Source organism: Elephantulus edwardii, unplaced genomic scaffold (genome assembly GCF_000299155.1).
Source record: "Elephantulus edwardii isolate Elephantulus edwardi_28Jun2011 unplaced genomic scaffold, EleEdw1.0 scaffold00036, whole genome shotgun sequence".
Lineage (NCBI taxonomy): Eukaryota > Metazoa > Chordata > Mammalia > Macroscelidea > Macroscelididae > Elephantulus > Elephantulus edwardii.
Window position 1 is genome coordinate 20998655 of NW_006399786.1, and position 26704 is coordinate 21025358.

General features: G+C 39.0%; 1 protein-coding gene across 1 annotated transcript in view; it reads right to left on the reverse strand.

The window, feature by feature from the left end:
* NECAB1 (N-terminal EF-hand calcium binding protein 1) overlaps positions 1-26704 on the reverse strand; it is a 225192-nt gene that overhangs the window by 40251 nt on the left and 158237 nt on the right. The window contains exons 6-8 of the mRNA XM_006884598.1: positions 17761-17897; positions 8628-8749; positions 6743-6819 (exon numbers count right to left, since the gene is read on the reverse strand). Coding sequence (XP_006884660.1) covers positions 6743-6819; positions 8628-8749; positions 17761-17897 — 336 coding nt within the window. The remainder of the gene's footprint in view (positions 1-6742; positions 6820-8627; positions 8750-17760; positions 17898-26704) is intronic.

Consider the following 26704-nt stretch of genomic DNA (forward strand, 5'->3'; position numbering starts at 1 on the left):
TTTCTGTTATCTAAATGTGTTCTGTTGTACATAGGGTTTTCAGAGGCCTGCTATCGAATAAACCAATGGATGGATAAATGCCTCATTTAAAGAATACTTTTCTAAAAGTTTTATTTTAGTGTAAGTTGACAAAGCCAATTGTTTTTCCATTCAGCCATTCACGCACGCTGTTGTTATATATTATCAAGTTGGAACCAAACCCTAGCTGACCTTAAGGTGGGTTTTTGGAGGCAGTAAATTGCACTGGTAGAGACTGCCCAACTTTTACCCATTCAGCAGCTGGTGGATTCGAACTACCTGCCTTCATGTTGGTAGCACAGCTCCTTTCCATTACATCAGCAGAGCTCCCTCAATCATTCTTACACAAACTTTTATAAAATTTTTTTTTTCACTTTTGAGCACTTTCTTCTCTCCTCCCCTCCCCGGCCCTATCCTCCAGTGCACCCCTTATTCTAGACTGTTGTCACACATAGAATGCCTAATCCTATATTCCTTTCTTACATACCCTTTTTATGTTATTACTTACAATATGTACAATGTAACAATACTACTCTCACTTTCTCTCTGTGATCTGGCCTTCATCAATTCTATTCTACCACTTCTTGCCTTCTGATCTTTATCCCTGGGCAAATGTTGCCATGGTGGATTACTGTAGGGAGTGTTTCCCTGGTGATATTGTCCACCTTACAAATTTAACTACTGTTTGAGAGTTGACCACAGGGCGAGTTTTATTCCAGGTTTTGAGGGTGATAAAGGGATCTTCTGGGTCACTAAGCCTGGCTAATTTTGTTTTTGTAATTTTGGCCCACATTTTTAGTCCACTTTGTCAGGACCCTCTACTGTGGTCCTTTCCAGAGTGGCCACCAACAGAGGCTGAACACCACCCATTTCTTCTGGTCTTGGTTGTGGAGGGTGATGGTCACATGGTCCATTAGTCCTCTAGATTGTTACCATGCATTTTTACAAATTATGATTTTAATGAAAGTTTACAGAAAGGATGGATTTTCATTTATTCATTGATACACATTTTCCTTCTTCTCCCAACTCACTTTGTAATAAATACATGCCTTGTTCCAGGTTGTTAATTGTCATACGCATAATGAATGTCTAGTCATTAATTCTTTTCAGGAAGCCCTTTCCTTCACCTGTTCCACTGTAGTGGTCATTACCTAGCCATTCCTATCCTGTTCTCCCCCCACTCTGTGTTCATCCACTTTTTATATTGGTGACATTATGCAGTATTTGTCCTTTTGTGACCAAGATATTTCACTCTTCCAGACTCATCCATCTTGTGCAGTATTTTACAAGTTCAGGGGTTTTCAACAGTGTGTGAATATTCCATTGTATGAATTTACTGCAGTTTTACTAAGCTGATCATCACCTTATATTTTATTTTCCCCTTCACCTAATAATAGCCTTTATATAGAGGAAGAAGTAGAATGAATGTAGATGTGAAAAGAAAACAGTACCTAGCAGATAAAAACGGTAATAGCAGTAATCTCCGTGATTGCTCCTTTTCTGATACAAACAAAATTAGGGACATTCTGATTCCTATCTTTTCTGATCTAGGGGTAAATACGTAAAAATACACAGGAGGTACCTCCTTAGTTCATCCCTTGCAGTGAGGTTGTTCTATGAGGGGATCTTTCATGAGAAGGTTTGGTGAATAAACAGGTTGTGTGTTTTTTTAATTATTAAAGTCTTTTCTGCAGAATTCAAGAAAAACGCACACTAGAGCTTCAATTCATACCCAGAAAATGAAGGACTACCTGAAGAAGCCTGTAGAAACTACAAGGGTAACCATCCGTCACACCAGTGGTGTAGGGCTGTGATTTACAGAACAGCCAGGACTTATCACAAATACCAAATAGAAAGAAAAGGGCAATCAAACCTGGTGTTAACAGCTACAGGAGACAAGGCAGTCAGTGGTGAGAAGACATGCACTTAGATAACACTGTTTGGTAATTGGGTAGTTTTCTGTGAAAACCCAATTCAGCCCAGTGCAGATTAAAGTCTGTGAGAAAACCAAACTTGTTCTGCTTTTCCACTCATTTAAACAGTCCCTGCTGAGCCCCACACAGCAGGGACCCCATGCTGTAAACCATCACACTGTACTTGCAGCCAACCTCTTAGACACTGCCTTAAAAATGAAAGCCTTTCCTAGGAAAGGAGTTTAGGAATGAAAAGGCATGACGATACCTCACTTCAAGCAAAGGTGAAAGAGAAATCAAAAGGGTTGACCCAAGTATGAGCTATACTTTTAAATATAGCTATATAAATTTCAGACACACACACACACACACACACACACGTCTGCTAAGAGCTTAAAAATATTTTTTTAAATTTAAATCCAAACTGATTTAACAACTAAATCTTTGTGTCTTAACAAACTTTGTTTTTCAAATACATTTGGATTTCGAGAACTTTCAGCATATAAAGAATAATTTCCATAGCCACAATTTTGCCTCTAGGCTTATTGTTGTTAGGTGCTGTTGAGTTGAGTACAACTCATAGCAACCCTCTGAACAAAAGATCTGAACCCAGTCCTATCCTGTACCATCCTCACACTTCCTGACACACAAGAGCCCATTGCAGTAATCCACTGTACCAATCCACCTGGTTAATGCTTCTCCTCTCCTTCACTGACCCTCCACCCTTCCTAGCATCATGTCCTTCTCCAAGGAATATCATCTCATAGCAATATACCAAAATATTAGCTTCAATAATATTTTTTTTAAAAAAAAAAGAAAGGAAGAAATTTTGTTTTCAGTAAATTTTAATTAAATATTTGTCGCAGCCTATGGTTAATACAGATTTCATAAATGAAAACTCAGTAGCAGAGAAACTGGAACTCATAAAGGTTGCTTCCTTGACACTTGGCTTTTCTTTCCATAGAATTTTCTTTTCAGAGACTTAACTCATTCTCAAACTTGTGGCTTCCTCTTTGTGGAGTAGGCCTTTAAGAATTGGTTGGCCTGGCCTTTGTCCCACTAACACCTGACTGGATATTTCTGCCCAGCGGTCTCATTGCACTCTGAAGGGGAGACATCACAAACTCGAGTTCATTTTCTAACCTCACCTCACAGATGATTTCTCCCTTGTCCCTCTTTTTTACGCCATAGGTATAACACTCTCAGACACCAGGTTTACATCTTCAGACTCCTATTTCTTCACAGGAGTCAGTTCCCACTGTCATTCATGCACTACACAAAGTCAGTGGCAGAGTTAAAGTCTTTTCAAATCTATCCTTTTCTTCCCTTTCACTAACTAGTCTAGGCCTATTGTCATCCATCTGATTCCAGTAGATTAAGGTCCATAAACCTTTCATAATATTTTCTGGTGTCTCAGAGCCTAGTATTTTCTTCTTCTAATCTGTTCTGCATTCCTATTGCCCTGTTGTGTATCTGAAGGATCCTGTTGATTATGCTTGTTAACTGTTGAAAAACAGTAAATGTTTTTCAAAACACAAAAGTGTTGTCTCTAGGGACAAGCCCAAACTCCTCAATTGGCTACTTAAGACCTTCTATAACCTGGTGACTCTCTGTCTGTATTATCTGACTTATCACTACTTTCCTAAATAAAAGCTTCTAACCAGACTGATGTCCATAACCTCTATTCCTGCCTTGACCTTTCCTGAAAGTCCTCTCCAACTGTTCTTTCCCACAGGACACACTTGTTAGTTTGCTCATAAACTGGCCAGCATTACTTCACTGTTAATGTCATTGCACTTTAATTTCAGGGAATAAGCTCATCTCCTTTCTCTTCAGTCCTTGGAAATTATTAACCAAGGCATTTCTCCTCTGTCTAGCTGTGGCCCGAAGGAGACCAAACAGACTTCCTGCTGGGAAGTAGAATTTTGAGCAGAATTCTAGTATATTGGAAATGAATGGCATGCATTTTTTCCAGTGGCAACATATTGAAAGGCCTCTTGGTACTTACATTTCAAGACTTTCTAACTCCTCCTTACTCCTGAGTACAATTCTCCAGTCTCTACTTGGCATTGTAAGCACATCCATACACTTCTGCAGAGTTCTTTTTGATGACAGAGAAGCATCATTTTTAAGACTTAGCATATGACTTTGCTATCACATGAGGTCCTTATTGATCATCCCAGTTCAAAGTGATGAATCTCTCGAGTGAACAGCTATAGATTTTAACATCTGATCCATTCACTGACTTGTCTCAGTCAGTCGGCAAAGACTTACTAAGCTTAATGTATGAGCCTGGTTCTATGTGACCACATTAAAAAAAATGTGTTAATAACATTTAAAAAAAAGAAACTTCGTTTATTTTTAGAAGTCAAGTGTAAGTTCTACAAAGTCAATAACATTATCTCAAATATAAATGGTGGCTAGGCTTGCAGAGAAATACATTTTTTTACTGATTGGCAAAGGCTGCCCCTGATGTCGAAGCTTTATGAGGAGGAATACCACTAAAAGAGCAGAAGTGTTTGACATTAATTTATTTATTCAATAAAGGTATACAGATAATAACTAAAAACATGGAGTCTTAACGATCTTTTCTTCACTTCCCAACTTGCTCTGAGTAGCTTTAATGCCAATTTAGCGTCCTAATATCTAAACTTGAGCATCTCTCAAACTCATTGCCATTCAGCCAGAACTAACTCAGAGTTCACCCTCTCCTGGGGTTTTGGAGGCTGTAAATTACACCAGAGGGTGGGGGTTACTGCTCATTTTGCAGGTAGAATGGTAGACTAGAACTACGGAGAGGTGTAATCTTTGGGTTAGGAGCCCGATTCCCTACGACTATGTACCCAGAGTTCCCTACAAGTTGAGTACGCTATCGAGTCAAATTGACCTATAGCTTACCCTCCAGCAGGTCAGCAGAGGCAGTCAATGGCTCTTTCTCCAATGAAGTCATCTGGTAGATTTGAACTGTCTACCTTTGTGTTGGCAGCACACTTGCTTACCACTAATCCACTAGAGCTCACTAAACATTGAGTGTACACCACGATGTCGTACAATTTGATGGGGAGAGAGGGGTTAGAGAAATGAGAAGGAACTGGTGTGAGAAACAATATATTAGAATTTTGTAAATAAACTAGTATAATTAAAAAAATTGAGTATACAATCACATATTTTAGGATCACAGTCACTTCCATGAATCATGAATATTTCTAAGACTTCAATCAAGGTGTTCCAAAGATGTACTGTTACTAGAATCCTTCAAACACACTGACACACAAGTCACTGACAATTTCTGAATCAGGCAGCCCAGTATATAGTTAACGCTCACTCTCACCTCTTATTTTAAATGTAATTGAGAGTAGAGGGAAAATTAAAATGTGATTCTATATTTACCCTAACAAACAAAATCACACAGCTACTATGCAAATGTATTTGCTGTGTGGATCATAACAAGTTGTGCCTAACATGGAGAAGAGTGGCAATCAATCCCAGAACGTGATTATTATGCTCATGTGAAATCTATACTTGGACCAAGAATCCATTGTCAGAACAGAGCAAGAAAATGCTGAATGGTCCAAAATCAGGAAAGGAGTGCATCAGGAATGTGTCCTACCTCCATATCTTTAAAAAATGAATGCGGAACAGATTATTTGGGAGCCTGGACTTTATGAGGAGGAATGTGGCATTGGGATTGGAAGAAGACTCATTAACGACCTGCATTCTGCTGACGATACAACCTTGCTTGCTGAAACTGAGAAGGACATGAGGCTTTTGCTGCAGAAGGTCACGGACTGCAGCCTTCAATATGAATTGAAGCCTAATATAAAGAAAACAGAGATTCTCATCAGTGGGCCAATTGACAGCACTTGATGGATGGAGAAGGGATTGAGATTGTTAATAGTTTTCAGTTTACTCAGTGCCAAAATCAACCCTCTTGGGACCACTCTTTAGAATTAAGAAAATAAAAAAAGATGAGTTACATTGAGAAAATCTGCTGTCAGGGACCTCTCTAGAGTGCTAAAAAATAACTATCTTAGTCTAGAGACTAAGGTGCACCTGATCCTGGCCATGGTCTTTGCAATTACTTGCTAAGCATCAGAATCAATAAGAACAACAGAAGAAGAATCAAAGTCTTTGGGTTGTGACTCTAGAGAGGAGTACTGAATATACATGCCCTGAATTGCCAAGAGAACAAACAGGCCTGTCCCTGAGAGGGTGAAACCAGGTTGCTTCTTGGAGGTAAGAATTTTGAAGCTCCATATGACATACTTTGGGCTTGTGGCTAGGAGGGACCAGTCCTTGGAGAAGGACATCATGCGTGGAAGGAAGGAGGGTCAGTGAAGAAGTGGAAGGACCAGGATGAAATAGACTGTCAAAGTAATTTGGGTAATGGGGGTAGGTATATAGGAGACAGTAAGAATGGCTGAGGATAGGGCAGAGTTCAGAGCTATTGTACATAGGATTGCTATGAGTAGCAGTTGACTCAACAACATATGCCAACAATCGGGCAGCTACTCACATGGTGGGCTGGTGGTAAGAAGCTGTGCTGCATCCCAAAAGCATGTGGTATGAACCCACCAGCTTCTCTGCAGGAGAAGGATGGGTAATCTCCTTCCATGAGATTTACTGCCTCTGAAAACCCACTGAAGGCTCAGGTTTGAGTTGCTTCCCACTAGACAGCATACAACAACTCAACAGCTATCTGTAGTACTGTTAACTATGTCTATTGGCAGCCATGGGTACTTGAGGCCATGAGGAATACATAATGAAAAACTCCTGAAAATCACGAGAGAAGGAATAAAAGCAGCACCCACCTTCTTCTCCAGCCTATCAATTAACTTCTGCAGTCTGTTTATCTGGATCATCCACTGGTTGTCTTCTTCCAATAAACCTTGTGGGGAGAGAAAAGTCACAAGGGGAATATGTAAAGTGTAGACAGAGCAGACATATTGGCTCTCTCAGAACTTTCCTCATTCCTTGAAGGGAAGAGTACAGCATCACTGTGTAGGCAACACATTTATTTTTAATAAAAAAATGTGTTCACATGAATATTTTCCAAGAACTGATTCCCATAGATCCATGCATCACAGCAGGCTCACTTTCACAAAACTCTGTTTGATGCTCTGGCCTGTACTGGCCTTTGATATTCAAAATAGCAGGTCCTGCTGAGCCATTTTCACCACCTCCAGAGGTGGTTGATTTTTTTTCTTTTGGAAGGGGAACGCATCAATCAATAATGCTACACTAGCTTACCAGCAATTGCAGGAGTCAGTGAAATAATGGCCCTGATGCCAGCCATGTTTGAAGTGTGACAGCCACATGCAGGCATATGGAGAAGATTGTTGGTGTCTCTCTTCTTAGGTTATCTGCACAGACACTCCGGATGTGGCGTAGCTGTTCAGAGAGCTGGCCCTGGAGACTACTGACATTGGTACTAGACTCCTCTGACCTTACTCTATTTGTAAAATGGGAATCATAATATTAATACTACAAGTTTCAGAGAGCCATTGTGAGGATTAAATGAGCAACAATTAAGCATTAAGTAAGTGAACAAAAGCAACAATTATGAAAGCTCTACTGGTCTAGTGGCAAGAAGCTGTGCGCAATCCGAATGTACATGGTTCGAGTCCACCAGCTGCTCCAAAGAAGAAAGATAGGTGTAATCTCCCATGTGATTAACTAACTGCCTCTGAAAACCTGCCAAAGGGTCAGCTATGGATTGGTTCTGACTCAATGGTGGACAAAAACAACATATGACATATATTAAGAAGCACTGGTAATGCAATAGTTAAGCACTCAGCAGCTAACCAAAAGGTTAGTGGTTCAAATTCACCAAGCTACCCAAGATGAGGAGATCTTCTAGAAATAATACAGCTTAGGGAATCCTATGGGGCAGTTCTATTCTGTTATTTAGGGTCACTGTGAAAATCAGCTAGAGGGCATATAAAACACACACACACACACACACACACACACACACGTTGTTGGGTACCATTGGGTCAAACTGACCCATAGATGACCCTCCGGTGAGTTTTTAGAGGCAATTAATCACATGAGAGGAGAATGCCCACCATTCTCCTGTGGAGCAGCTGGTGGGATTCGAACCACATGCCTTCAAGATTGCAGCTGTAGACTAAAGGGAGTTGTGCTGCCCAGCCAAAGGCACACAGTTGGAATTCACCAGCTGCACTATGGGAGAAAGATGAGCAATCTCCTCCTGTGGAAATAACTACCCTTTGAAAACCCACTGGAGAGTCAGCTATGGGTCCGTTCAGTCTTGATGATACATAACCGCAATCTGGAACGAGTAATTCTATATGAGTTTACCTAAGAAACGAATCTTGTTTACTACAATGAGTTGGCAAGCACCAATTCAACCAACATTTACCTAGCTAATTGGGCTGTCTACCCCTGAGGACTCTTTCCCTTCCTTGCTGACGGAGGCACTGTCCTTTTCACTCTGGAATGCACGGAGTTCAGACAGAATTGATGGTTAGGATTATCATCCCAGTTCTTAACCCTGAGGCCTTTTACACTTCAGGCCAATTTACTTGGCAAAAGGGAAACATTTCATCACAATTGTTTTAAGATGCTGTGCATTTTGTCTGGTTGTGGCTGTTGTTTTAAAACAAAATCAATCCAGGGGGAAATACAAACTGAGTTGATGTTGAACAAGAGAAAACAATGACAAGGCATTACCTGGACCGCCGATACTAAATTGAGGACTGTTGGGGGAGAAGCTGTTGTGTCTCTGGACTCGGCGGCTTGACCGTTTTCCAGGCCACTGAATGGACAAGACTTCTGGTTTGGCTGGGCCTTGCCTTGAACAAGAAAGATAACGTTTCATCTCAATGTCAGTCTGTTGCCTTAAGGTTCTTCAAGCATCAGTCACAACCATTTTCTAGTATAGTGAGATGAAAATGTATGGCGTCACTGTGTGCAAACATGCCCTGGAGAGCTGAGTGAACTTGGACCAAGTGAATACATGAAAGACAGCCACAGGCTTGCTTGTTTCCTCAAAGTTAATAGGTCAGAGTAAAAATGGTCTGAAACTTAAGGTAAACACTTACTTTAATTTACAAATGATCAATAGGAAATCCATGTGTTTTATTTTGTTGAGCTTGAGAACCCCTATGAAGTTTTATTATTTTATTTAAATTTAAAAATCAATACTAATTCATTCACATATATTTTTTCACTCTAAGAATAATAAATAATTCTACAAAACATAGTTCAAAAAACAAGCACCTCCCTGCGCAGCCTCATAACACAGTTCTGCTTCACTTAGGGAAAACATTTATTTTTTTAAATTAAATTTTATTAATTTTAATGAACCCTTACAGAAAACATTTATTTTTTTAAAGAATATTATTTTTGGTGAGAATTTACACAATGAATTAGGTTCTCTTTTCACAATTTCCATACAAACTATTCAGTGACATTGGTTATCTTTTTCTGCAGTGTGTAAATATTCTCATTTAATTCTGACTGCCTCATTTCTAATAATCTCATTTCCTTGTTCCCTGATGCCTCTACTTTGGCTTTTAAGTACTTGTTGACCATTTGATCTAAAAATATTGTAGAGGTGAACAGTGTTCATGTTTGATATGCTTGATTTAATGAGCTAATCTCTCTTTTTTTTTCTTTAAGCTGAAAGGTGACTGCAGGGATGGTTTTAAGTTCAAAGTCAAAAAAAATATATATCCCAGGCAATACTGCAGTCTCAGCCAGTTCAGTAAGTCTGGTCTTTCTAAGGATTTGAGCAGAGGGGACACTTTTTAACCAGTGTTTATCTTCATGTTTGTATATAGCATGCTATAATTGCTATTTATTTTTCTGTTTTAGGTCTTATCTATTAACTTCCCTGTACAGAAATCTCATGTCAATGATGTAGGTATTATAATATTCAGGATTATGAAGAATGTACAAGAAGATGGTTTAATACAACCTGATTCAGCTGGGAGAGAAGTAATTTGTCTTTCTCTAGTAATTTCTTTTCTTGGTAAGAAAACAAACATGATAGCTAGAGTTATATAACTGTTTTGGACTATGAAGCAGCCTTGAGCATAGAACATGTAGTAAAGGAGACGACAAAAGGTCCATGATAGATCTGTAGAGCTGCCACACTTTCTTTAGAAGTAAAAATAACCCATTGGCAACATCAAGTCAATTCCTACCTTAGTGACCCTCTAACAGTTTCTGAGGCTGTAAACCGTTAGAGGAGGAGCCTGCCCATCTTTCTCCCATTGAGCTGCTAGTGGATTTGAACTGTTAACTTTTCTGTTAGCAGCCTGGTACACTACACACTATGCCACCAAGGTTCCTTTAGATTTCTTTCTTTGTTATTGTGCACTGTAGAGTTAGAACAGATCCACAGCTGGACCTCCAGCGGGTTTTCAGAGGCAGTTAACAGCACGGGAGGAGACTGCCCAACCTTCTCCTAAGGAGCATCTGGCAGCCTCGAACTGTCTTCAGGATTGCAGTGCGGCTTCTTTAGTAGGAGCTAATAAGCCCTTTTGTGTTTATTGCTTTCATCTCCATTAGCAGCTGCTCTTTGTGCAGGCACTTCTCAAACCTTACTGAGGTTTGTTTAAAACCAAATAGAATGGATCCTGGCTCCCTACACTATCTGCTTTTGTTTTCCTTTTCTTGGATCTTCTAAATCTATTACCACTAGATCCAATTTCTTACTGTTACTATTAGGTTCACTTTATCATTGAATCTGTCACTATTAGATTCTGATTGTTAGAAATTAATATTCGTTTTATTGCTAGAGGAGCTCTAGTGGCCTAGTGGCAAGAAACTGCACTGCAATCCCAAAGGCATATGGTTTGAAGCCACCAGCTGCTCCGCAGGAGGACGGGCAATCTCCTTCTGTGCAATTAACTGCCTCTGAAAACCCACTGGAAGGACAGCTATGGGTTGGTTCTGACTTTATAGCAAAACGAACAAACGAAAATTACTAGAGAGCACTGGTGGCTTAGTGGTAAGGAGTTGTGCTGCCATGCCAAAGGAATGCAGTTTGAACCCACCAGCTGCTCTGTGGAAGAAAATGAGCAATCTTCTCCTGAACATTTATTGTCTTCTTGATGGGTCAGTTCCGACTCCACAGCTTACAACAATAACATTACTATTACTGTTAAACCCACTTTCTTATTCTTTCTTATGGTTACTCTTAGATCCAAGATTTTTCTCCTATTGCCCGCCCCTCTCTTCTCTTATATTTATGAGTTTGTTGTTCTTTTTACCTAAGTATTTCCATTTCTAATTTTGTAGGCATTAGAGCAGAAGCAGAAGAAATCACATGTTTATAACTTTAACTAGACCTCTCTATGAATTCTCTTACAGTATAAAGAACAATTTTATCATTTCTAAACATCTGGATCAAAGATTCTGTAGAGGAATTCTGATCCAAAAGGGGAAACTTAAAAAGAGATTTTCAAATTCACATTGATTTCAGAACATCTAGAGTGTCTGGGTAACTAATGGAGCTGAATGAACTCCTAAAAGTGCTGACTTGAAATAATCTTTGAATCTTAAAACAAAAGTATCCTCTGAATTCTTAAATCCAACTATTATTTTAGCTTACCTAATAGCAGCCAGGAAATAAAAAAAAAGTATTGTGATGGGAAAGTCTGCTGTTAAGGACCTCTCTAAAGTACTCAAGAGCAACGGTGTCTCTTTGGAGACGAAGGTGCGCCTGATACAGGCCATGGTCTTTGCAATCACTTGTTATGCATCAGAGAGTTGGACAATGACCAAGGAGAATAGAAAAAGTATTGATGCCTTTGAGCTGTCGTTCTGGAGAAGAGTATAGAGGGTACCATGGACTGCTAGGAAAACAGATTCATCCTGGCAAGGGTCAAACAGGGTGGCTCCTTGGAGGCAAGGATTTTGAGGCTTTATCTAACATACTTTGGACATGTTGTAATAAGGGACCTGTCCTTGGAGAGGGACATCATGCTTGGTAGGGTGGAGGGACAGCACAGGAGGGGAAGGCCCTCTATGAGGTGGATTGATTCAGTGACTGGGGCAATCAGGATGGGTGTGTCAGAGGCAATGCGATTGGCACAGGGTAGAGCAGGGTTTAGGGCTGTTGTACATAGGGGCGCTATGAGTCGCAAAGGAGGGCACATAACAACAACAACAACAAATAATTTAAAAAGGTTTGCCTTGAGCACTATGTTCATTCAAGAGCTATTTATCTGGAATTAAAGTGATAGCATCAACTTGAAAGATTAGATAAGAACCTTAGGGGGCAATGAGTTTGTGTGAGTGGGATAGGAACAACTCAGAAAAGAAAGGTGAAAATGGCTGGACATCGCAAAAAACACAATCAATGCCATTGAACTGTACCTGTTAAAACAGTCAAAGTGGTATATATTTTGTTGTTGCTCTCACCATTTGGAGCAAAAAAATTTTTTAATTAAATACTGACTTTCAAACAGTTTTTGTGATCATAGGTCTAGGGCATTAAAGCAGTTCTTCATGTTTAAATATGTAAGGTATCTGAACTACAACATAAGCTGTCTGAACTTCTACAATCACTAGTGAGTAAAAGGAAAGCTTTTCTTACTTCTATTATGAACAAGCACGAAAGGAGAAAAACAGGTTCTAAGTCTGGGAGGAATGAGTCATGGTCCTGGGTACAGAAGAACTTTGGAAAATAGAGCCGAATTGAAAACTCCATTACAAAAACGAAATCCCAGAAATTAGAATTATATTCCCAGAAATCTAGTGCATGAGGAACAGAAGTTTATGTAAGAAGACAAGAATCCTTGAGAGGGAAGCTACAGTATAATGCAATGATTATTCTTGTCATTAGCTGTTAGGTCCTTTCATAAGACATGGGATTGCAGTGGCTTCCACACAGCTAGTTAGCCAGGGCAGATACAAAGAGGCTTGAATGGCATCTGAAAACCCCACCTCTGCGACATTCCAGTGGTGTGCGTCCTTCTATCTGAAATTGCCATTTTCACATGAATAGACACAGACATTTTGCCCAACATGGCATGTCTAATTCATTACTGCAGGATGAATGACACTGTGATGCTACCCTGGGGTTTTTAAGAGGAATAGATGCCTTCTCAGAATTTGCTACACTTGTTCTGAGGAACTTCTGTATCCTTAGTTTCATAAATATTAAACCCCAGAGTCATGTTGATGCTGAAAAGGAAGCAAATTACTACAACCTTGGGAATTTTAATGATACCTGTGGGTTGTAATTCTTGACTATGTAGGACATAATGAAATTTTTCTTTACACTATAATAATTTGACAAAATTTTTAAATACACTTATTTGGCCCTTCCTCTCTGTGCTTTCCTTACCCAACTCTTTCAACTCTCACTACTGTCAAATTTAAACCCACTCACAGCTCACCCTCCATTGTGTAACCAAACTGTAAATCACATGGGGATGACTGCCATCTTTCTCCAAACCTGTAGTGAATATCTTTATTTTACTAACTTTCCTATAACTTTGCTTGCATCGTATTGTGTCCCTATTTGCTGCTAGCAAAGGCAATCTTTGGTAGGACTGTAATTTCAACATGCAGTTTTTTAAACCTTTCACATTTCCAGGTACCATTTAGGTTGGTCTCCTCACTGCCTCAAGTTCTCACCTCTTGCTTCCCTACAGCGGTTTCTAGAATTACCTTTAACCAATGAATCTCATGTTTGATAGAAGCACAGAAACTCTCCATCAGGTTTCCAAGGCTGTAAATCTTAATAGGGAAAGACTGCTCACCTTTCTCCCATGGAATGGCTGGTGAGTTACAAGCACCAACCTTTTGATTAGAAGTACAACACGCTACTCACTATGCTACCAGTGTTTCTTCTGAGTCTAATGTTATAAAACAAGGCTAGGATTCCAAACACAATGTACTGGATAGAAGTAGGAGTGTCTGGGTGGTGCAGATGGTTACTGTTCTTGGCTGATGACCACTGGCTGGAAGTTCTCAGAGGTGCCTTGGAAAAGAAAATTCTCAAGATCTACTCTGAAAAATCCAATAAGGGGACACAATTTTACTCTGGCACACATGGGGTCATCATGCATTAAATTTACTTAATGATAACAGCTTTATTTTAAGAATATGTGGCATAAGTTGGAGAAACCTAATCCTGTTATGTGATCAGGAAAGGCATCCCAGAGAATGTAATGTCCAAATGCTAATCTAGAAAACAGAAAGAAGTTGGCCAGACAAGAAGGTACAAGTTTATAAGGTGAGCGAGAATATAGATCCGAAAAAATATTTTCTCCTTTGACGAAGGAGAGAATATTCTTCTGCATTCAGATCCACTCCCAGGGAGTTGTATCAGAGATTTATGGCAGGATTTGGGACTCCCTGCATGCTTTTGTCAAATGCTATTGCTCTGGTGGCCTAGTGGCAGGAAGCTGCCCTGCAATTCTTAAAGCACACAGTTCAAATCCACCAGCTGCTCTGCGGGAGGATGACAATCTCCTCTCAAGATGCCTCTGAAAACCCACCAGAGGTTCAGCTATGGGTTGGTTCAGACTCAAAGTTACACAGCAACAACAGTGAATATAATAACAATCCCAGAACTGACATCAGACCTTTAATGGCTCCCAATGTTTCCACACTAGTTTTGAGCTAGAAGCTTATGGGTAATAGATTCATCAGCCCTCTACTGTCTCCCACATTGCTTGCACTTTCTTATTATCATGTTTCTTCCCATTAAACACAGCTGCCAGAGCTGCTGGTAGCAATTACGAGTTGAGAGCCAGCTTGTGACCTAACCAAAGAACAGTATTTAATTACAAATTCCCCATGTTGCAAGAACACACGTCTGCAGAGAAAGACATACAAGCACATGTGAAGAAGCAGAGCCCGGTCCTTCCACAGCCTCTTAGGTGGCAAATTACAGATATCAAAAGGGAGAATCCACATTCTTTCCAGAAAATCTAATCAGAAGAAACATCAAAATGGGCTTGGTTTTCCCATTAGGAACATGAAATCAATTTCACTGTGCTTCAAGACATTCTGTTTTCCTCTGTTCAAAGCAGAAAAGCTGGGTTGCTGTGTTTCTAAAGCTAATTAGCGTGCTTTGCTATTTGATATGGAATCACAACGCAGTGAAAATAGAAAGCTTCCAATTGAAGAATGGTGCCCAAATCCATTGAAGAGTGCACCAACATGTGTATCAACTGCACGGACTCAATAGTGCTGGGAATGACAGTCTTATTTGTGGAGCTGGGTAGAGCTCATTCATTTTGCCATTTTAATGATATGGTTGAAAGCTTCACTATTCTTCTCAGATGTCCTTATAATAATGTATCCATATAATTATTTTGAAAGATCAGCCCCGCAGAGTAGTTTATTGTTAACCTGTCTCAAGCATTTATCATGTGAGTGTCCTTAATTTCATATGGAAAAGTTAGTAAGACAAAGTTATATGCTGAGTAAAATTACTCTGTACATAAGAAAAATACTACATAAGACCACTATTGTGAAAACAGGAAGATAACTGAGTAAGGTACATATAAATGTTCAAGAGGGGAAAGGGATTTTGTTTTTTTTATTCCCCCCCTCACCCTCAAAAAAAAAAAAAGGAAGGAAGGAAGGGGAAAAGGAATTGAAGAAAAAGAAGAGGAAGGAGAAAAACAACAGGATAGCAGAGGTTCATGCGCAGGTGGGGGGTGTGTGTGAAGAAATAGGGCAGATTCCATGAGGACTTGAAGAGATGGGTTGACAATTAGCATAGATCAATAGTAATTAATCATATATAATGAATGCAGACCAGATCAACTTTGGGAGGATAGGAAGACTATCATTCATACAATTAAAAGAAAATCATTCATGAAGAAAGCAAGAGGTCATTGCAAAGATAGAGGAGGAAGAAAAGACGTAGAGGAGTTTGGATATTACACGAGAGTGTCCAGAAGCTGAAGCAAAAGGAAGGGATCTGAAGTTAAAGAACTGAGCAAAAGATTTCAAAAGACAGCGTGAGAAGAAAGAGCAAAGTATTATAATGAACTGTGCAAGGAGCTCAAGTCAGAAAACCAAAAGTGCCAACCTTACTTGGCATTTCTTAAGCTGAAAGAACTAAAGAACAAATTCAAACCTCAAGTTGCAATGCTTAAGGATCCTATGGGCAGAATACTGAATGATCCAGGAAGCATTAAAAGAAGATGGAAAGAGTACATTGTGTCACTGTACCAAAAAGAATTGGCTGACACAAAAGAATATAATCAAGAGGCAATGGTAATGAAGGAGGAAGTACAAGCTGCTCTGAAGGAGTTAGCAAAAGATAAGGCCCCAGGAATTGATGGAAAACTAATTGAGATATTTCAACAGACAGATGCTGCCTTGGGCATGCTCTCCAAACTGTTCCAAGAAATCTGGAGGATAATTTATATGTGATAAGGTTAATTAGGGAGGCTGGACTTTATGAGGAGGAATGTGTCATCAGGATTAGAGGAAAACTCATCAAAACCTACATTATGCAGATGACAAAGCCTTGCTTGAAGAAACTGAGAAGGACGTGAAGCGTTTGCTGCAGAAGACCAAGGACTGCAGTCTTCAATATTGATTGAACCTCAACATCAAGAAGACAAAGATTCTCATGATTGGGCCAATCGGCAGCAAAATGATAGATGGAGAAGATATTGAGGTTGTAACAATTCCAATTTGCTCAGCTCCACAATGAACACTCTTAGAACCAGTAACCAGGAAATTAAAAAAATGAATTGGATTAGGAAAGTCTGCTGTCAGGGACCTCTCCACATGCTGACGTGCTAATATGTTAGTCTAGAGAATAAGATGTGCCTGATCCAAGCCATAGTCTTCACAGGCATCAGAGAGCTGGACAATGACTAAGGATGATAGAAGAATTGATGCCTTCAGTTGTGGTGTTGGAGAAGAGTATTGAGCATACTAGGAACTGCCAAAAGAACAAATAGGTTTATTCTGGAGAGTGTGAAACCAGGCTGTTCCATGGAGGCAACGATTTTGAAGCTCTATCTGACATACTTTGGGTATGTGGCCAAAAGGGACCAGTCCCTGGAGAAGGACATCATGCTTGAAAGGGTGCGGGAGAGGAAGATCCTCGATGGGATAGATTGATTCAGTGACTAGGGTAATGGGGGGTAGGTGGATTGGAGTCACTGAGATTGGCTCAGGATAGAGCAAAGTTCACATCTATTGTGCACAGGGTCACTATGGGTGGCAAGTGACTCAATGGCAGATAACACCACCACCAACAACAAAATGTATATGAATAACTGCATAAAAAATGTACATGAATGAAACACCATGTATACAAATAACTACATGAAAACCAATTAAAAAAACACCATCAAAACCCCACATCAGCCTGCACAAAGTGCTAGTATAGGCAAGAGTTTGGCTAAGCCCTTCTCTTTGTAAAATAAGAGCAACTCATGAAAGAACCAACAGTTGCTTAGAATTATTCTGATGTCTCCTTTACATATTTTTATTTTCGGTATTTCCTTGATATTAGTACCTTTATTTCTGCAACTATTATCATATTACTACTTATTTTTCTTGACGAACTAAATAAATCTTTCCCCATTAGTCATTTTTTTTTACCATCCCCTGTGTCTTTTAACATCTCTTCCATCCACTGTTCTCCATTAAAAAATGTATTGACTAAATGATGGTAGTAAAAGAAAAAGTGAAATGGTTTTTTCAGGAATAAATTTCATTCCAAGCACCAGAGCTGTTTCCTGCTACTCTGTAGAAAGTCCCTAATTCTCATTTTCAGTTTCTACTTTCTTAAGATCATGCTTTCAATTGGCTGTTCATACACACAAAGTCAGTAAGGGGCATTGTGTGAAAATACGGAACTTGCCTTTCTTGACGGGTTTGTTCCTCCGTTGTTTCCATTGCGCATTCTAGGGAATTTTGAAGAGACTGCAGCTGATTCAAGGTCTCTTTCAATAAAAACCGAGTTACGAATTGTTCCAAATTGGAAGCCTCTTGATAGTCCTATTGGAGAGAAAATAAAACAATTATAAGTATTGTGTGGAGAAAAAAAAATGAGGGATGGTTTTGTCTATGTGCCTGTCTCCCTCAGACAAGACAAGGCAAAATGGTGAGGTCCCTACAACTCTGAGGCTGTGGTGACCACAGCATTGGTACAGCCACCAGCTTGAAGAAGTTCAATGAAAACTCTGGAGAAAAGATTGTAATATCTTACTTCAAAATTAAGAAAGAAGAAAAGGAAAAAAAGAACAAAACACAATAGAATAACAGAATTCTTGAGCAGACGTTTTTCTAAAAAGAAAAAAATCTGAAAAAAAACATTGGAAAGCGACTAACTCAGGATTTGTTGTGTTTCATTTAAATGGATGCCCATGTGACTATGTAATTTTCTCTATTATCAATAAAATGCAGTCATGTTTCAGCAATTAATTCCCTCTTGATAGAGTTATTATGTCTGATGCCTGCATTATACTAAAGCTAAAGGAAATTATGTGCAGTTGTTTCAAATTATAGAAAATGTTAAGCCTGGAATATAGAAATAGTTTACTAATTTTGCCTAAGTTCCTCCCTGGACTACTTTACATAAAACTCATTAGCATTTAACAGAAACAAAACAATTCAACCTTAGACCCAGGGACACACAGAGCACTTGACACATCAGAGCTGTACCTGTGAAGCTCAGTCTAGGAAGACAGACTTGTGGGCTGTGGGTGGTACGACCTACTGCTCTTGCTCTTCAATGTCTCAGAAAGAACCAAGAAGGGATTTGGGCTGGCATGAAACAAGATGGTACCAACCCACACTTTTAGGCCATGGCACTCACCAGCTCTATCTGATTTTCCAGAGTTTTGGGTGGGAACAGTGAATACTAGTTCAAGCCAAGGAAAGGATTTACATAGCTCACTTTTAGTCATGGACACACAGAATGGAGAGAAATAATTGCAGTGAGATAATGGCCACACTGAAGATGTGCTAGGGAATCTCAGGATGAGGCAACAAACCCAAACAATCTAGCTAATTAACTCTTAGCTTTGGTCTCAACTTTTTAACTTACAAACCAGACAAAGTAACTCTGGCATATACAGAAAGCAAAAAATATCTGTCTCTGTCAAGTCTATCTTAGGAAATATTGAAGTCATGGTTGGAATACTTCTGTCCAGCTTGCCAGGTCATACTGGACTTCATAGCAAATAGAAATACAACAGTGTTCCCAATGAACTGCGTGTCCTCATTTCCTGTTTTGGGTTCACTCGCTTTATCTTCTCCCTTTCCCTTCTTGCGGATTCCAAGGTTCCGGACTGCAGACCCTGGTGGCACACATCCAATCCTCCTTCCCTTCTCTCAGACATGCAGCAGATGTTCCTTTGGAAGGCAGCAGCAAAAGAGGCAGATGGAAAATTAAATAGATAACAAGCTGGGAAATGTCAAAGCCTGGTCTTTTTCATTCTCAACAAATGTGTTGATTCTGAAGGTACAGAGAAAGGGTCTCTGCATTCCTAACTCCGCAGAGGAGTGGTATGCTGGTTTATGACATGTGTCCTGAACAAAACCTACTATTCGAGAGGTTGCAAGATGAACCTCTACTGATATGATAAAGGAGAGGGGAAAAAATATATACAAAGGATACCTAATCGCCTGATTCTGCCTGTTTCTCCTTACACAATGTACTTCTTCATGTATGTTAGACTAAATTAAATAAGACAAATGAATGCTAACAGATTTTTTCCAGATCCTCCAAATCTTCATCCAAGTCATTGATAATAGTCATTGAAAGAATAAATGTGAGTTGTTAGCCAAATAGAATCAATATTAACATTCTAGTCTCTGGAAAACTAAAACATAAACATTTAAGTGACATATTTTCTACACATGAGGCTGGAACTGGGCTGGAAGCTACTGAGTAGGGAAAATCCTTATAGTAGAAGCACAGTGCTCTGAAATGAAGGGGTTGTCTAAGAAACTGGAATTGTGAGATCATTTCTCACTAGGTAAGTATTTGGCCAGGTAAATGATAGAAATCTTATCTATTAACCCCCTATGAATCTTAGGGAAATCAGAGTATCAGTCTACCCTGATTGCATTTGTCCTACTGAAAATTAATGAAGCCAGTGGCATCAGTCTTAGCATCTTCTTTCTTACAAGGCCAAATATAATCACATATAGCAGGGGGTACAGCTCTGTCTGACTTCTGAGCTAAGCCCCTGCAGCTCTCCTCATTCTTGTGTGGAACATCTGTGCTAGGTTTGTATAACAGAAAAAGAAATGACTCTTAACAAAGAAAGGGTGATTGACTTTTCCTCTTTTCCAGTCACTAAAAAAAAAAAAAAAAGCTAGGTTGTTTTTTTTATACTAACTGGCTTATATGACATTCTCTCTGTCCTGTTTTTTTAAGTATCCCAAGGCTTTTTAGTGATATCTTCTTCTTTTTTTAGTGATATCTTTTTATATCACATTCATCCTTAAAAAGAAAACACCAGCCCTCAGTTAAGATCTTAAAGATGGAATGGGGTTAATTCCAGAATGGTCTGTGGAACTCTTCAATGCCAAAACAAGAAATCAAAACATCTTTATATTGTAGATTTCTAAGGATAAAGGAAATCTAGATTTGAAGATTAATGAAAGGGGACATAGGGATCTACTTTCAGAATAAAAAATATTGCTAAACGTCAGTAGTATGGGGCTAGAATCCAGGTTTAAAGTCGTCTGCAGCAGCTGGATTCTACAGCGGTTTATTGGCTGGATCTGGTGAGGATTAGGGTAGAATGTTTACTCATCAATGGGTATGAGTTAATTTGATTCAGCCTCCTATTTAAAAACACATTTGGGCCCTTGGGCCTGTGGCCCTTGGGCTTGGTTTTAATTGGTTTTGGTCAAACATTCTTCTAAGTGCTATAGCACTGGTCTGTCCATTTGCTGTACAGTGGTAACTTGTAGTTGCTGTGATGCTGTACACTATGACACTGATGTATCTAATTTGATAATGGTTACCCATGGTGGACAGTGTTTGGTGGAGCTTCCCAGTTAAAAGAAGCTTGGAAGCAGGAGTGGCATCCACTTCTGAAACAGCTTGCCTCTGGAAACTCTATGAACATGGAGAAATGATGAAAGTTATACAACTGTTCAGGTCTTTCATTCATAGGGTCACTATGAGTTGTCTATAACAGACAGCACTTAACTACAATACAAACAATCAGAACCTTGGCAAAATGTCTCAGCCTTATGTATTGTGTAATTAAAATCAGAAAAGTTGATGAGATAAGCTACATTAGTTAAAATTATTTCCTTAGCAAACCTCTTTTGTAAAGGGCCCATCCTAGATTCTTCAAGTACTTCTTTTGTTCAAGGTCTTTACCTCTGATACCTCCTGTTCCTTGTCTTGCACTAGGTGACCTTAACCAGAATACAAGGTCCCTTGAGCTCTGCCTAAAGAACAAGTCCATTATGCTGAGAACTAATTGCACTCATTCAAGTGTAATATTAGGAACATGCACATGGTTATGGGGACATTTGCAGTGTTGCCCTGTACCTGGAGATTATTAGCTAACAGATGAAAGCTCAAATCACATTTTTATTTATATAACAACATAGTAAGGTGGTTAAGAATTTGGGCCTGAAGATAATTATGCTTAAAATTGAATACATTCTTGTGTCACTTAACAGCTCTGAGAATTTGGGAAATTGGCCTGTCCTGTCTAAATCTCTATTTTCTTTCCTCTGGCGAACATCTCATTAACTTGTCTTGAGGATCAAATGAAATACATACAGCAAGCAAGTAACAGTGTTGTGTGTAACTCAGATATTTTGATAAATGTTTACTATTACTATTATTACTACTATGTAGAAAGGATATTACAAAGTTAAATGACTAGCTCCTTGGCTCAAAATTCAAAAGACCTGCGATTGAATGCTGTGATAATAGTTTGTCTTGGAATCATTGCTTAGATAAATGTATGGCTGGAATTTGGCATGTAGAAGGATTAAAGAGCAAGTGAGAAATAGGCAAAGAATATCCATTATACTGATGATAGGAATTCATGAGGATGAAAACCATAGCAAAGAGAGAAGCAAGCACTGAAATACATAATTTGAAGAATGCTTTTCTGAAAGAAAAAGATTTGAAATTACATTTTGAAAGCACAACACATATCTGAGAATATCAACTCCAAACTAACAACATCAAGATACATTACAATAAAATTACTTGACTTGAAAAGACAAAACAAAAGTCCTTGGTGTACTAGGCATAAAAAGCAAATAGCTTGTAGAGGCAGGAAAATGGTATCATTATGAGACTTTCCAAAGGCAACGTATTCATTTCAGAAGAAAGTAATGCAGCCTATTTAAGATAATAAAAGAAAGAAAATGGATTTAAGGCCATCCTTACTATTTCCACCATGCTCAAGTCCACTGTTGATGTCACTGTCAATACATCATGTCAAGCGTCTTCCTCTCTTTCACTGATCCTATACTTTCCCAACCATGATCCTTTTCTCAAGAACTGATGCTCAAAATATGTTAGATGAAGTTTCTTTATCCTTGCCCCTAAGGTGTACCCTGGTTGCACTTCCCAACTTTTTAGTTCTTTCAGCAGTCGTTATTTGAGCCAATTTCAACTCTTGACCACCTTTCATCAGGTTTCAAAGGCGGCAAAACTTTATAAGAGGAGACTGCCCATATTACTCCTTGGAATCTACTGGTGGAGATATATAGATACTATTGTTGTTGTGTGCCACTGAGTTTAACTGACTCAATAGCTAACCCTCCAGCAGGTTTTCAGAGGCATTTAATTGGATGGGAGGAGATTTCCCATCCTTCTCCTGCGGGACAACTAGTGGACTTAAACTATGTGCCTTCAGGATTGTAGCACAGTTTCTCACCACTAGGCCACCCATTCTACAACAGCTATTCCTGTGGCATCTGTAGAGAAAGAACCCTGACAACTAAAATGACTAGAGAGATTTTGGCATAAAAGTTGATGATCTTTACCAGTACAGACAAACATTATGTTAGAGGCCCAGATAATAACTAGTTCAGACTTTTGAGACACACTCCGGCCACTATATCAAGAAAACAGGCACAGAGCATCCTCAGACAAGTGTGTCTGTGTTCAAAGACCATATCAAACTGCTGGCTGGCAGAGTTGGTGCATTGCTGGAACTGCTGACACTTGCACAGCAATGGCTGCCAACACCATAAAGAGAGAGACAACCAGATATTGAGCACTTTTTGATGAGAGAACATGTCATCAGTACAGTGCACGCTTGTCTGGATCCAGCTCATAATTTGCAGTAAAAACAGAGTTCAGAAGAATATGTTGAACTGCACCATAAGTAGGACACTGGTAAAGTCCATAAAGTAAACAACTCTTGGTGTTGCAACAGATAAGTTTTAAAAACAAGTTAACAAGAAAAGGTGTCAAGTGATCTTGTAAAGTAAGAGATAGAAAAGACATAAAAATGGCTACAACAAATCTACACTTTCTAAAGGTACACATATGGATGATAAAAAAAACTATGAAGAACAATGTATGTATATAAGTGAAACACAATGCATATGAATTTTGTATGCAAACCAATATATAAAAAAGAAACATAACTTTCACATATAAACAATCAAAACCATGAAGATATACAAGGCACAGACTAGTAGAAGGGGTTCAGTTTAGTGACTGTTTCCAGGGAAGATTTGTTTTAAGACATGGTGCACTGGTTTCTCATTAGGATGGTGGTTTTAAAAATGTTTGCCTTATAAGAAAAAATTTATTTGTGTAGCTTTCTGATTTTGTGTTCTATTTTACTATAAAAAGGTTAAAGATATATGTAAGAATGAAGCTTGTGAATATATATTCTCAGATATTTAGAACTCGTAGTGGTAGGTAGTAGATTGTAACTATAAAAGACAGGATTCTTTGGCAAGTAGTAAGTAAAGCAAATCTGTAAACATTTCCAAATCAGTAATTTTATCACCTTCCATATACCATTTCTTCAACTGCTAGTCTGAATTTCTCTTGAGTGTAATATACAACCAAATGGTACACTTTTCAGTATGAAGAACACAGAACTATATTTATCCAGAAATTGGGCTCAGTTTATATTTATAGATGTTGATCATAAAAACCACAAAAATTCTTCTCCATGGCTAAGCTGCTTTACACCTTGTTGAATATCACACATTTGCCTTTGAATATCATTTTAAGCTCATGGAATAGATAGAAATAAAGCCAGAGCTGAAGTAAATGCTGTCTCAAGGGTAGCAGTCACATGTAATTCGCTTCTTCTAAATTGTGTGTGTGTCAGATGGACATTTTCATTTTAACCACAGCTCTAAAACACATTGAATTACTTGCCTTAAGAGACAGAGACAAATGCAGTTTCAAAATACATACATGCTCTCTCTGCCTTCAAAGACAAATTATTCTTATCTTTGATCTAAAACAACTGTGGTGCAGTAGGATTAACTGGGTATTGAAATAATATAAGCCTTCCCAATTGGAATAATGTATAAGAAAGAGTCAACACGAACTCCACTCATTGCTGAGGAGTTGCAACCAACTCACAGCTCACCCTCCAGGAGGATTTCTGAGGCTGTAAATCTCATGGGAGGAAACTGCTCATTTTTCTCCCTTAGAGGAGGTAGTGGATTTGAACAGTCTGCCATTGGATTGCCTGTACAACTCTTTACCCTGTAGGCTACCAGATCTCCTTATGAAAAATAGTAGATGCTTAATAAATATATTACCTGACACCTTTTTATTTAATTGTCTTGGGGACTGACTTATGACTAGAATGCCAATGAACAGAACTCATTGCTTTGAGTCACAATTGACTCAGAGCTGACCCTCCACTGGGTTCCTGAGACTGTAAATCATGTAGGAGGATATTTCTCCATCTTCAATTGAGCGGCTAGTGGAGTTGAGCCACCAGAGAGATATGACCTTTGGGTTATCAACACACCTCCTTACAGACTAGTCTATGAGAGTTCCCTAGAATGTCAGTATGTTCCAAGATTTTTTTTTTAATTATTATTCTGGAGACATCTCTCAGAATAAACAAGCTCTTCGGAAGTTTTCCTAGAAATTTTTTTAAAAGCTCCAGAACACTATATTTCATCAAATTTCACGAGTTATTATCGATTGCAAAGCAAACATCATTTTTATATTTTCTGTACTACTAAAAAAAACCAAACCCCACTATTAATTAATTTCATGTTGCCTTTAGGTGTGGCAGACCAAGGGTAAAATAATTATTAATAATGAGACAGACTACCAGGAATGATATAGAGTGTAAAAAATAGGGGGCCAGCAGTTCTGGACTGAAGACCCCCATTCCAGCTTCCCTGTATCTTTATTGAAAATTATCAGGAAGAAAATCACAAAGAAAATTCAATGCAAATGAAGCCAAGCTCTTTCTATTGAAAACCTTCCTCAGGATTCAGGAAGGAGGGATCAGCAAATACAATGCAAGAATCAGTAAACCCTTAAGGATTGCCTTAGTGCCTCAGGGTGAACTCTATCTTGAACGATGCCTCCCGCACATCCTAAAATCACATTCAGTTTATTACAAATATTTAGTATTGGCTTCCCTTATTTAGGTGCCCTCAAGATGTTGATTCAGAGGGACTCTGTACACCAGGACAAAACATTCAAAGCATCCCCTAGTCCTGTGCCATCTTCACAATCTTTGCACTATTTATGCCCATTGTTGAAGCCACTATCAATTAATCTCAGTAAGTATTGTCCTCTCTCTCTTTTACCCTCTTCTTTACCAAGATTGACATACTTCTCCAGGGACTGACAGGCCCCAACTGAAAACTTAGTCAAAGTTTGTGAGACTGTCTCATCATGAGACTGTCTCATCATTCTCACTCCTACAAAGCATACCGGCTGTGCTGATTCCAAGGTAGATTTGTTCATTCTGTTGGCAGTCCATGCTATCCCCAGTATTTCTCACCAACACCATAATAAACCCATCAATTCTTCTTCGGTTTTTCTTATTCATTGTTCAGCTTTCACCCACATATAGGCAAGTGACACAGGTAAGGAATGATCCAAGTACATTGCAGACCTTAAAGTGAAACCTTTGATTTAAAATTTAACAACGCACTGTTTCAGGCTGCATTATTGTAGCAAGGTGCTATCATAGGATATTTTACACCAGGGACATTTGCCTTCTTCTTAAGTATAACCTTCATTTAGCTTCTCAGGCTATGCTTTTCTATATACAAAGAGACTTGACACAGATCCAGTTTCAAGAAAGGCAAGCCCAGTCTGATTTCAGCCTACAGACAATCTCCTCTTATGCTGACCTATCATTTTCTTGGACATCTGGGGAACTGTGAGTGCTGTCTCTCAGTATAATTGTCCAGAGTTTCTAATGTGAGCCTAGGACTCAATGAATTAAATGTATACATCAATTATCTAGACTTTTTACTACCTTTCATATGCAAAACTGTTGTTTGTTGTTGTTGTTTTTATGTGCCATTAAGTCTCTTGTGACTTGTAGCAACCCTATGTATAACAGCCCTAAACCCTGCTCTATCCTGTGCCAATCACACTGGCTCTGACACACCCATCCCAATTACCCCAGTCACTGAATCAATCCACCTCATTGAGGACCTTCACCTCCTGCGCTGCCCCTCCACCCTCCCAAGCATGATGTCCCTCTCCAAGGACCTGTCCCTGCTTATAACATGTCCAAAGTATGTAAGGAGAAGTCCCAGAATCCTTGCCTCCAAGGAGCAGCCTGGTTTAACCTTCCCCAGGATGAATCTGTTTGTTTTCTTGGCAGTCCATGGTATATTCAATACTCTTC